This window comes from Danio aesculapii, chromosome 25 (assembly GCF_903798145.1).
Source record: "Danio aesculapii chromosome 25, fDanAes4.1, whole genome shotgun sequence".
NCBI lineage: Eukaryota > Metazoa > Chordata > Actinopteri > Cypriniformes > Danionidae > Danio > Danio aesculapii.
This window is the reverse complement of record NC_079459.1, coordinates 21,950,588-21,963,894: the sequence shown is the minus strand read 5'-3', so window position 1 is coordinate 21,963,894 and position 13,307 is coordinate 21,950,588. Positions and strand designations below refer to the sequence as shown.

The 13,307-nt window shown below is 33.6% G+C and overlaps 1 protein-coding gene across 3 annotated transcripts in view; it reads left to right on the top strand.

Moving 5' to 3' along the window:
- The window catches only part of kiaa1549la (KIAA1549-like a), a 116,425-nt gene that overhangs the window by 55,176 nt on the left and 47,942 nt on the right, over positions 1-13,307 (top strand). For all 3 annotated transcript variants that reach the window (XM_056451902.1, XM_056451901.1, XM_056451900.1), the window contains exons 4-9: positions 504-619; positions 6,871-7,093; positions 8,720-8,853; positions 8,985-9,153; positions 11,263-11,322; positions 11,757-11,908. In XM_056451902.1, the coding sequence (XP_056307877.1) occupies positions 504-619; positions 6,871-7,093; positions 8,720-8,853; positions 8,985-9,153; positions 11,263-11,322; positions 11,757-11,908 (854 nt within the window). The remainder of the gene's footprint in view (positions 1-503; positions 620-6,870; positions 7,094-8,719; positions 8,854-8,984; positions 9,154-11,262; positions 11,323-11,756; positions 11,909-13,307) is intronic.

Below are 13,307 nucleotides of genomic sequence, written 5' to 3'. Positions count from 1 at the left end.
ATGAAATTCCATAGCAGCAATTATTAATATACAAGTACAATTACATAATATATTTTATGAACATCATTTTGAAGCAGATTTTATTTTGCCCATGTAAGTGCACTTAGTCAGAATGTGCACAGTGTTTTCAATTAGATCTTAATTTTCATTTGGAAAATAATTAACAGCTAAGGAACGATGAATAACATGTTAACACATTTACACACAATTAAAACAACAAAGCCTTTTTGACATTTAAACAATGCTCAGCTCATTACAGCAGTGGCGAATGACAAAACTGACTAATGCACATATCTACTTCCTCTCGTAAAAGGCATTATTATGTAAATACCATCAAGCTGTAATCCTACTCCTTCTCTCCAACATTCAACATCGACAGCATATGCACTGCAGTGAAACCAACATATGTTCACTGTAAGCAGGCATGTTTTCAGTCATGGCTGCCTCCCCAGGGATCTGTGCCGCTTTTAAAATCATGAGTATTTTTTTTCATTTCTCCCCAGTTTTGTCCATCCAGATGCGGCGAAATCGCCTTGAGCCTGGAATGAGACAGAACCTGTCTAAAGGTTTCACGCAGGCTCTGCAAAAAGCATTCAACGACAGCAACATCCGCATACAGGTTAGTGCTTTTGCATTTCTTATGCTCGGTTTGAGCATCTTGACAATCTTTCAAACCTAAAAGCATTGAGCCATTTCATTGGTTAACTAGATATGTGTACAAACAAGCAGTTGAAGGAGTGCCGTGGGTGGTACTAAATAGTAATAATAACAATATATATTATACATCATGACCTCAATACATTGCATGTTTAATTCAAGGTTATAATAGATTGGGATTTTTTATAATTTTTATTTTTAATTTTATTTTGACTTTTTGTTTTCAAATTCAGTTTTAATTAGTTTTAGAAGTAGATTTACTAGTGTTTATTAGTTTCTATATTTTGAATTTGCTTAGGTTTAGTTGAGTTCATATTAGTTCAGTGTTAGTTTTATTTTTTTTTTCTAAATAAGGATGTTTGTAGGTGCAAAATTAAAAATCATCAGGATAAATATTGTATTATAAAAACATACATTTTTTGAAACATGTATTCAGAGGACACATACTGTAAACACTACTGCTACCATCTACCCATCCTCAAATTCAAATACAACAGCACACAAGATAGCAGCCTTACGTACAATATGAGTGCAAGGTTGCTTCCGAGGTTAGATATTATGGGGTACCCTTGGGGTATTAGGTATGTTAAAAAGTAAGTAGTTTGTGGATAAGAGTGCTTACTGAAGACGGAAATGATTTTAGTTTATGTTTTTCTTTCATTTTTGTTAACTATAATAACCTTGGTTTAAATTGTTGAGTCCAATTAGAATTTTCTCGGTCGTGTTTTCTTACAAGGGCTGGGATGATAAACGATACTATATCAAACGTATCCGCAGCTCAAATCGGATCCGAATTTTCAGCATACGAAGATGATCGGAACTAATTTTATAGTAAATGATTTTAAAGTACTATTCTTACAGTAAGATTATGTATTAAATACGTTTACAAAGACTTGGACAACACTGGAACACATCACATCCAGTTAGCCAGTCGCATACAGTCTAGTAGCAGGAATTCAAATATTCCAACGTATCCGCAGCTCAAATCGGATCCGAATTTTCAGCAGACGAAGATGATCGGAACTCCACACAGCTCCCGGACTACTCTCCATTGGAAAGGAATGACATCCGGTCTGTCACTTGTCATTTGTTATGTGCAGTGGAAAGGCGGCTTAAGAGCCAATCACACAGCAGAAATCTGCAACAATGGGAAACTAAAAGTATGTGGATTTTATAGATGTACCAAATTTTCAGCCACTGAAAATGTATCGGCTGAAAATATGCTATTCAATGGACCCTATAATTTTTGTGGCTTCAGTCATAGTTAGGATACTCTTTTAAATCTGGAAGCATTTAAAATATATATATCGTTATTGTTCAGTATGGAAAATAATTATCGAGATTGCTTTTTTACCATATCACCCAGCCCTAATTCTTACACAAACCCTTTTCTCTCTCTTCCACTGCAAGCACAACACAAATCGAGACATGTGAAAATAAATAATGAAACGAACAAATCAGAACAGTTTGTTGCCATTGGAAACACAGTAAAATATACAGTAGAATCTTCAGCAGCACCAAGATAAGCACAGTGCTTTGACCACGGCCCTGTGGGATCGTATCACTGATGCATCCTGGGAATTGTAGTTTAGCATAGGACAGCGTGGTGGGAGTTTTGTGTGGGAGGTGTTTCCTGTGTATGTTTATTGAGTGAGACTGTGGAGAACATCTTCCTGTTTTCCAGCACAGAGAAAGAACGCTCTTATGAAACACTTGGTTTGAAGCCTAAGGAGCATTTGCACGTCTGTCCGTCAGAACGGCGAGTCCATAAATAGCACAGCGCTGGTAACTCATACGCTGCAAATAAAGAATCAATATCACGGTTACAGCAGAGAGACAATGTGCTTCAGGGGAGTGCAGTTGACTGAACTAGAGGATTTAAAGGAACAGTACATGCAAAACATTGCATTCTGTTCATTTTAGTCCTGTATGATTTACTGTTTGTTTAAAGGGGTAATGAAATAAGAAATAAAATGAAGTATATTAGGCTAATGTTACTAGAGGTAGCATCAGTAGCATCCATTCAGGATGAGGTGATATATAACAATTGAGAGATGGCCACTTTCCCATGAGTGGGCGTGGCTTCAGTGATATCAGCGGACACGCCCCCAGTATTTGAGAGCAGAGACTTTGATACCTTATTTTGATCCCACTTTTTATTAAGTGGCCTTAATATGTACTTACACTTAAATTAATCAGTTGTTACAATGTAGTTATTGTGTAAATACATGTTTTTACATTGTGCTTATGATTGATTAAATACATGCATGTAATTACATCTTTAACCCCCTAGTTTTTCACAATTTTTATTTTTTGTAAAATTTCCTTTTTTTCTTTCTTTTTTAATTATTTCCCAAATGATGTTTAACAGAGCAAGGAAATTTTCACAGTATGTCTGATAATATTTTTTCTTCTGGAGAAAGTCTTATTTGTTTTATTTTGGCTAGAATAAAAGCATGTTCACGTTTTTTATAAACCATTTTATAAACCAACTTGCCTTATTACCCTAACCTGCCTAGTTAACCTAATTAACCTAGTTAAGTCTTTAAATGTCACTTTAAGCTGTATAGAAGTGTCTTGAAAAATATTTTGTAAACTATTATTAACTGTCATCATGGCAAAGATAAAATAAATCAGTTATTAGAAATGAGTTATTAAAACTATTATGTTTAGAAATGTGTTGAAAAAATCTCTCCGTCAAACAGGAATTAGGGAAATAAACGCGGGCTAATAATTCTGACCTCATATATATATATATATATATATATATATATATATATATATATATATATATATATATATATATATATATATATATGTATATATATATATATAATTTACCTTATTATGTAGCCTACTATGTTGTTAGATGTGCAATCTGACTAAATGACAATAGTCGCATTATTTTGCATTGAAATTAGGAATTTTGCAGGATCGCAAAAATTTGTGACTTTTTGTTGGTTTTTGGGTGGATTCAGCCATCGCGTAATCGCGAAAAACTAGGGGGTCTGATGCACACCTTAACCTATCTTAGCCCTAGCCTTATTCCCCTATCAAGAGCACCAGAAGTGTTCTGTAATACATTAAGAGCACAGTAAGTACATTGTATTTATATTTTGATGCAAGTACATAGTAGTGAAGGCCACGTAATATAAATTGGGATCCTTATTTTAGTTACTTGCCATTTTTTATTATTCAGATTTGGCTGGGTGGTTAATCATTTCTGTTGGGCGACAAACTCACAAAGCATGTTTTAATATATCTTTACTTGGACATTAACTGTATTTGACAACATATTGCTTTGTAAACAAGGAACTGTGTAATGGAGAGTATGTAAATAACCTTTTGTTGAAACATGAAGCAGACATGCAAACTGCTAAATGGTTTTATAATAGTAATGTCATTCACGTGTATCACATTTTGTATCACATGCCCAGTGGGCACCTTAAAGTCAAAATGGCATCAAATTGGCAAGAGATGAGACAAGACACGAGATTGGGTTCACAAGAACAAGACGAGACAATATTTTTACACTGTTTATAAGAAATCTTCAATCATGAAATATATAAATGGAAAATAGATTTTTATTCAACTGAAAAAAAAAAATCACAAAATGCAAAACAATTTAGGTGCTTTTTTAAAATCAACTTACAATGAATGTTTTTTTACTTGTATTTTAATCAATTATGTCATAAAGGACATGCAAACACTGCTAAATATTTTGCAATAAACTCTACTGATTGGCTTCTCCCCTGTACAATTTTCCCCTTTTGACCACCAAAATAGCAACACAAAAAGTGTTATAATATAAGAAATGTTGTACCTATCTGAAAGCTTTAATTATAAATTTACATTGGATTCTGTATTCCTACAATGTTAACTACCTTGAGGTCAAAATGACAGGACAGTCCTATAATTGATTTCTGATTTGTTTTTTGACACCAACGTTAGATGTCAATTTGATATCATTTTGACATCAAATCGTTTAGCATTTTTGATGTGTGTTTCGACATCAAGGTGCCAGCTGGGTAGTGTTAGCATAACAGTGAACGTTTACTGACAAGCCTAAAAACACAACCCCCATAAATAAGAGCATTTCGGTTGTAAAACAAGAATGACATGATAGTGAGTAATTGATGAGTGACTTGTCATTTTTGGGAGTACTGTCCCTTTAATTGCGAATGACCACTGAGAAGGTTGTTATTAGCATTTGAAGAGCAGCCGTCTGTGCCTATTATGCTCTGTAATGCGTGACTCAATCTGTTCTTTTGAAGATCTCTCTTTCTATATTCGTTCGGGTGATGTTTCTCTCACTTTTCTCCTCCTCCTCATCTGTCCATCAGATCAGAGGTTCTGTATCATTACAGACCCTGGAGGTGATCAGCAGGAGATGACAATATCACAAAGATTCAGAAATACAGCGCGTTTGTGTAATTCTGTCAGAGTCAAATAGAGAAATGGTCACTCAGCTTGGCTCAAATAGATGAAATTTATTCATGTGGGATTTGTATTAGCATTTGCCTCAAGCGCTTAACAATAAACAAAGCCAGTATGAGCAGTTGTGTGAGTATAACAGCTTAATATAAATTCAGAAAGCAAATGCAATCAGCTAACAACTCATAAAATATTGACATTGTTTGCATATTTCACTAGTTTATTTTTTGGGGCGCCACCATCCTTGCATCATGGTCCAATATGTGCATATGTATATATACTTACCAGCCACTTTATTAGGTACACCTTACTAGTACTGGGTTGGACCTCCTTTTGAAATCAGAACTGTCTTAATCCTCCGTGGCATAGATTCAACAAGGTACTGGAAATATATTTCTAGGAGATTTTGGTCCATATTGACATATTAGCATCACGCAGTTGCTGCAGATTTGTCGGCTGCACCATAAAGTGAATCTCCCATTCCACCACATCCCAAAGGTGCTCTATTGGAGTGAGATCTGGTGACTGTGGAGGCCATTTGAGTACAGTGAACTCATTGTCATGTTCAAGAAACCAGTCTGAGATGAGTCTCGCTTTATGACATGGCACGTTATCCTGCTGGAATAAGCCATCAGAAGATTGGTACACTGTGGTCATAGAGGGATGGACATGGTCAGCAACAATACTCAGGTAGGCTGTGGTGTTGACATGATGCTTAATTGGTACTGATGGGTGCAAAGTGTGCCAAGAAAATATCCCCCACACCATTACACCACCACCAGCCTGAACCGTTGATATAAGGCAGGATGGATCAATGTTTTCATATTGTTGACGCCAAATTCTGACCTTACCATCCAAATGTTGCAGCAGAAACCGACACTCATCAGACCAGGCAACATTTTTGTAATCTTCTATCATCCAGTTTTGGTGAGCCTGTGCAAATTGTAGCCTCAGTTTCCTGTTCTTAGCTGACAGGAATGGTACCCGGTGTGGTCTTCTGCTGTTGTAGCCCATCCGCCTCAAGTTTCGATGTGTTGTGCATTCAGATATGCTCTTCTGCATACCTCAAGTGGTTATTAGAGTTAATGTTGCCTTTCTATCAGCTTGAACCAGTCTGACCATTCTCCTCTGACCATTCTCTGTAAACTTTAGAAATGGTTGTGCGTGATCAGCAGTTTCTGAAATACTCAGATCAGTCCGTCTGTGAGTGTAAGTTTGAGCTTTATTATAGCTTTATTTGCTGTTCAATAAAATAACAAAATATTTCATTCAAATGGTTTAAAAACGTTTGTAATCATTACATTTATTCCGATTTTCATATCTTATAATATATAATTTATTAATTAAACTTTGTGGGTTAATAATAATATAAATTTTATAATATTTAAAGACTCATCATTTAGAATGAAGATTCACTCTGCATTAATATTGTGAATTTTACAACTTAAATGACTTTTTGTATTGTAATAAATCTGGAATTTAATGTAATTTTATTCCTGTGATTCACTGCTGAACGTTCATATTTATTCTTATAGTCTTTACAGAAATCATGATATTTAAAAAAAAAATGATGAGTTGAAAGTTCAGAAAAACAATATTAATCTTTTTCTGTAACATAGTAAATGTCTTTACTATTACTTTTAAAAAATAAACAAAATGACCAAAGATATTGATTTCTTATTGAACATTAGTGTACTTTCTAAAAATGTATCCATGTGACCATTCTTAACAATAGCCAAAGAGGTAATAAAATGGTGTAAAACATTGTGTTCTCTTTAGATGGAAAGAGACATCTGCACTCCTTCTAACGTGACTGTGGGCTACTTCGTCATGAGAGGGAAGGTCGTCCTGGTGGCGTCTGTTGTAATAGACACTTTAGTTTCTTACGGCTTTGACAAGATATTGACTGATATCAGAGAGTATGTTCCTGTGGTATTAGCCATCCCCAATCCAGTGGCCCCATGGCTATCCACCCTTGGCATCCACTTGCAGCTCAAAACAGGTGAGACTCTTTTTCATCTGTCTTTTTCCATGAGTCTCTTTTTTTCTTTCTTTGATATTCCCTTTCATGTAGCTGTTTGTGACTATAAGGTCGGCAAAGTATGAAAGATCAGTGAGCTCGATGAATGGAGTTATTGTTGTAAAACAAAACAGATTTTAAACTCAAAATAAAAGAAAAGAAAAAAGACATCAACCTTCTTAGTACCCCAAAATCTATTCATTTTTGACAACTTAATGAAAAAAAATTATAAAATTAATTTTCTAAAGTTTTTTTGTTGTTGTTGTAAAACACTGTGTAGGATCAACAGAAACTAAACACATGCAGTAGTGCATATATATTTATAATATATATTTTACTCAAGAACTGATTGCTCAATAATTGCCCATCACCTTTTGTCCTCAAGGTTGAGATATCTGAATCAGTCTGATACATTATGTTTGTGAATGTGATGTTTCACTCATAATTTCAAAAATACTTATATAAATGGCTCTGTAACTTGACAATTGATCTGGTGAATAGGCCTTAAATGATTCAAATACTGACTTTAAAATATAGTTTTGAGAATATGGATATGATATATGGATTTATGATACCAAAAGATGAATATAAGTATTCAGGCAAAGTAGATTACACACAAGGTCAATGTAAACACAGAGAATGTGTTTACCTTAAGCAAAGAAAAAAAAAATAATTTGAGCAGAAAGTTAATAGAAAACATCCTGTGAGTAATCAAGAGCAAGTGGAGCAGTGCTTCATGTCTGATGTGAACCCATAAGAATGTCAAGTTTTTGAGCCTTGAAAGTGTTTCTTGCATTATCATTATACAATCACTGGCATAAAATGGTCTTAAAATGACAGTTATTTACTTATCACAATAATAATCAATGACAATATATCACACAATTAAAAAAGATGTTCATTACATGCCTAAATGAGTTGCATATTCATATATTTAAGGATTAAAATAGGGGAATTAAACAACCATTCATTGTATGAGAAAATGCCAAAACAAAGGGATGACATAGCATTTTGATACTTGGGAACTAAACCACTGAGTAGGGCTGCACGACATTGGAAAAATCTAAAATTGCTGTATTTTTTTATTTTGCGATATATATTGCGATATGATTACAATTTCACTAGATGAGTTGAATAACTATTTGGAAAGAATTGATAATTTTAGATTGATTTGGATGATTCTGTATAGGAGTGCATAAAATATAATAAACAATCTACAAGCATAGATAAATTCAATAAAGAAACAGATACTAATTAAGTAAACAGCATTTTATAGCTTTTTCAGAGTCATCGAACTGTATTCAGGTATACAGTAATTAAATAATCAAATGTAAAATATTACTGCATAGTCTTCGGTGTATAAACAATTCAATCAAATTAATTGTTATTAAATTAAAAACAGTACAATATCCCATTTAAAACCCTCACATAGTCACAGGCCTCAAAAAGCTCTTGCAAAATGTTTAATTATAATCCAGACTCAACATTGTGTATACTCGCTATGTGACTATTGCGAATGTTCACATTGCGATATTGATGCGATATATTGAAGTGATATATTATGCAGCCCTACAAATGAGCATCTTATTTTTTGGTTATTACAAATAGTTCTTAGGTTCGTCGGGCCAGCAGATAACATCAAGTCTTGCGGATTCATCCAAATGATGGAGCAACGGTTGGAAAATGTTTTTGCTGAGGCGCAGGAGAAAGTAGAGGACTCCTACGGGACTCTTTCTGTTGAGGTAGTTTTTTTCGATTGAACTTGAAAACTAAGTTTGATAAATGGCTCGTCTTCAGAGGTCTGATAACGGCGTTCCTCTGAGGAGTTGTTTGTTGGATTTGGATTTATTGTTGCTTTGTGTTTTCCGGACAGATTCTGAACACGTATCAAACAGGGAATTCGCTGGCAGTCACGCTGGTGTATGTGGTGTGGAACGGCAGCTCTCCATTGAACGGTACCGTGTCCAGCGGTCTTCTTAACCAGCTCACTGCCGAACTGGTGGGCTACTTTCTCTTCTTCCCCCCTCTAATCATCGCTGAACGTAAGTTCTGATTTTGCTTTTAGTTTGATGTTACATTTACTTAAAGCAGCGACTGTTTTTTTATTTGTTCACATGCATTCAAATTATAGTTTATTTTTGTTTGAATGTAAAGATTTTCATGCTTTATCTATTTTTTTTAAAATATACAGCACTTTTAGTGATTTAATGCTTAATTTGGATGCAAATATTATGGAAGTTTTGAGACCAATAAGCCAAGTGTTTATATTTTAAAGCCAAAAACTAATATATAGTAATATATATATATATATATATATATATATATATATATATATATATATATATATATATATATATATATATATATATATATATATATATATATATATATATATATATATATATATATATATATATATCTGAACATGATTGCTAACATACATTTTAAGTTTCATAACTTGGATATAATAAGATAATATGAACATAAATTCATAATATAATATAATATAATATAATATAATATAATATAATATAATATAATATAATATAATATAATATAATATAATATAATATAATATAATATAATGAAATTATATATTATATTATTCATTCATTCATTTTCTTTTCAGCTTAGTCCCTTTATTAATCTGGGGTCGCCACAGTGGAATGAACCGCCAACTTATCCAGCACATGTTTTACACAGCGCATGCCCTTCCAGCTGCAACCCATCTCTGGAAAACATCCACACACACTCATTCACACACATACTGTACACCACGGACAATTTAGCCTACCCAATTCACCTGTACTGCATGTCTTTGGACTGTGGGGGAAACCGGAGCACCCAGAGGAAACCCACTCGAACGCGAGGAGAACATGCAAACTCCACACAGAAACGGCAACTGACCCAGCCGAGGCTCGAACCATCGACCTTCTTGCTTCTAAGGCAACAGCACTGTCTACTGCGCCACTGCGTCGCCACAATATTATATTATATTATATTATATTATATTATATTATATTATATTATATTATATTATATTATATTATATTATATTATATTATATTATATAAAAAAATAACAATATGTTATATTATGTAATATATAAGTACATTTTTATAATAAAAATAAGTAATATATGTGTTATTGTTAATGTAAAATATAACATAACATGTAACAATATATTTAAAATAATAATAATTTCTGTAATTTATGTAAATAATAGTATATCATTATTTAATATTACATAATATGATATTATTAATATTTGAAAGTAGGGCTGTGCAATTAATCGAAATCGAATCGTAATCGCAATTTAAAATGTTGCAATTAGCTAATCGCAAGAGGCTACGTTATGAAATATATATGTACTATTTCATTTCCCCCGCCCAGAGCAAATGCATGTCTGCCGTCTGTGTGTGACAAGTCTTAAAAGCCAATTGAGTAAGCACATTTTCGTTCTGCCCAATCAGAATTTCGCGGCCGAACTATGCGGAACACCCCCCCCCCCAAAAAAAACCAAACAAACAGAAAAGAGCGGATGAGTGGGATGTTGGGGTCCGCTTCAGAAGCATTATTAGATGAATTAATATGAAAGAAAAACAGCACATCAGTAACATGGAAATATTTTGGTTTTAAAGTCACAGACACCGAACAAAAACAGGTCATTTGTAAGAACTGTCGCAAAATTGTTGCCAGCGTAAATACAACAACCAGCACATAAATTGACTACAAAATTAAATCGCAAATCAAATCGAAATCACAATATCAGTTTATAAATTCCCCTAGTTGTAAGTACATATTATTGTCAAACAAATACTAGTATCTTTTTGTTTTGTAATAATTTCAGAATAAGAAATGTCTTATTGTCTTTTTTTTTGTTTAATTTCACAAGGATATGTATGATGGAACAAACTAAATTTCATATATGTACAGTTTATATTAGAATAAATAATTTTAGAATGTTAAAATATTACATAATCATTACTTTTTTGTAATGCATCACATTGTTTTGTGTATAAAACTAATAAAATAATATTAAAGTATAAAAAAATAACAGAATGTATATTTCTTATTTTATTTTACATGCATTTCATTTTTTAAAATAATAATTTAATAACATAAATATGTCTTTCCTGCTCTTTTTACAGCTCTAGAATACCACAACCTTAACACTTCAGTAGCAACTCGAGATTACTGGGTAATCACAGGTAATTACCGTAACAAGTTCAGCAGCTAACCAGCACCCAGACAGCCATTTGCCAGTATGTGTTATGTGATTAAGCCAAGCTGATATTTTTTCTCCCTTTTTAAAGTCTTTTAAAACATGCAGAGCCTTCTTTCTTCAGAAAAAAAGCACATTGATATATTATTTAGCTTCCCCATCAACTGATTTAGAGAGTTCACATTGGATCAGAATATTGAGTGTGAAAAAGCTATTTCTAGCTTGAAGTTCTTGCACTTAATGTTCTCTCTGTTGCCTTAGCTAGCTTTTCCTCCTCCTCTTTCTCCCCTTTATATCACTGTCAGAAAAACGGATCTTTTTTACCAAGGTCAATTCTATAGTAATTGCAGTTTTTCGTACGAAAGTTCACTTTGTCACCTTGTTTCATCCCTCTTTGTCTTTCTCTTTCTCTCTCTCCAGTAATTCAAGACGTTGACAGCTCTTCTCTTGAGGGGAGTTATCAGAGCTTTGCTAGTCTAATGGAGCAGCGTCTGGCCGAGCTCTTTCTGGTTGCCAGTCGACATGGCCTCCGCTTCAGGAGAGCCACGACTGTAGGCGACTACACTGTCCAGGTGTGACTTCACTTTGTTAATTGCTTGGAATTTTAGCACTTACAATTTGCTGTTTTTTTCCAATTGAAAAAACTAGCTAAATATATTGATGACTCATCCTGCACTAAGGAATTTTTATCCAATCAAATGCTTTACAATGAGACAGCCCTGCTTTAATATGACTGCAACTAATTAGCAAGCCACAAAATGTTTTCATGGCTGCGACTTACTGTAACTAAGTAATGTAACTAGCTTGTAATTTTAGCGTTTACAATTTGCTGGTTGCTTCACCTGAAAAAACAGAATACATGTATTGATGAGTCATCCTGCACTAAGGAATATTTGTCCAATCGAATGCTTTAGAATGAGACAGCCCGCCCCAATATGACTGCAACTAATTAACAAGCTACAAAATGTTTTCATGGCTGCGACATGCTGTAACTAAGAATGTAATTGCCTGTAATTTTAGCATTTACAGTTTACAGGTTTTTGCGACTTGAAAAAAACATGCTAGATATATTGATGACTCATCCTGTACTAAGGAATTTTCATCCTATCGAATGATTTAGAATGAGACAGCCCCTCCTCAATATGATTTCAACTAAATAGCAAGCCACAAAATGTTTTCATGGCTGTGAATTACTGTAGCTAAGTATATAAATGCTGGTAATTTTAGTTCACAATTTGCTGGTTTGTTTCACCTGAAAAAAATGGATAAAGAAATTGATGACTCATCCTGCACTAAGATTTTTTTATCCAATCGAACACTTTAGGAACGACAGCTTTTGCCCCAATATGACTGCAACTAATTAGTAAGCCACAACATGTTTTCACAGCTGCAATTTACTGTAACTAAATATATAATTGCTTGTAATATTAGTATTATTTACAAGTTGCTGGTTTGCCTCACCTTAAAAAAACAGTATACATATATTAATGACTCATCCTGCACTACGGAATTTTTGTCTAATCAAATGCTTTAGAATGAGATAGCTCCACCCCAGATTGACTGCAACTAATTAACAAGCTACAAAATGTTTTCATGGCTGCGAATTACTTTAACTAAATATATAATTGCTTGTAATTTTAGCGTTTGCAATTTGCTGGTTTGATTCACTTGAAAAAAAAAACAGGATAAAGAAATTGATGACTCATGCTGCACTAAGGAATTTTTTTGTCCAATCCAACACTTTAGGAAGAGACAGCTTTCGCTCCAATATGACTGCAACTAATTAGCAAGCTACAAAATGTTTTCATGTCTCTGAATTACTGTAACTAAGTATATAATTGCTTGTAATTTTAGCGTTTGCAATTTGCTGGTTTGCTCCAGGAAAAAACAGGATAAAGAAATTGATGACTCATCCTGCACTAAGGATTTTTTTGTCCAATCGAATGCTTTACAATGAGACAGCTCCACCCC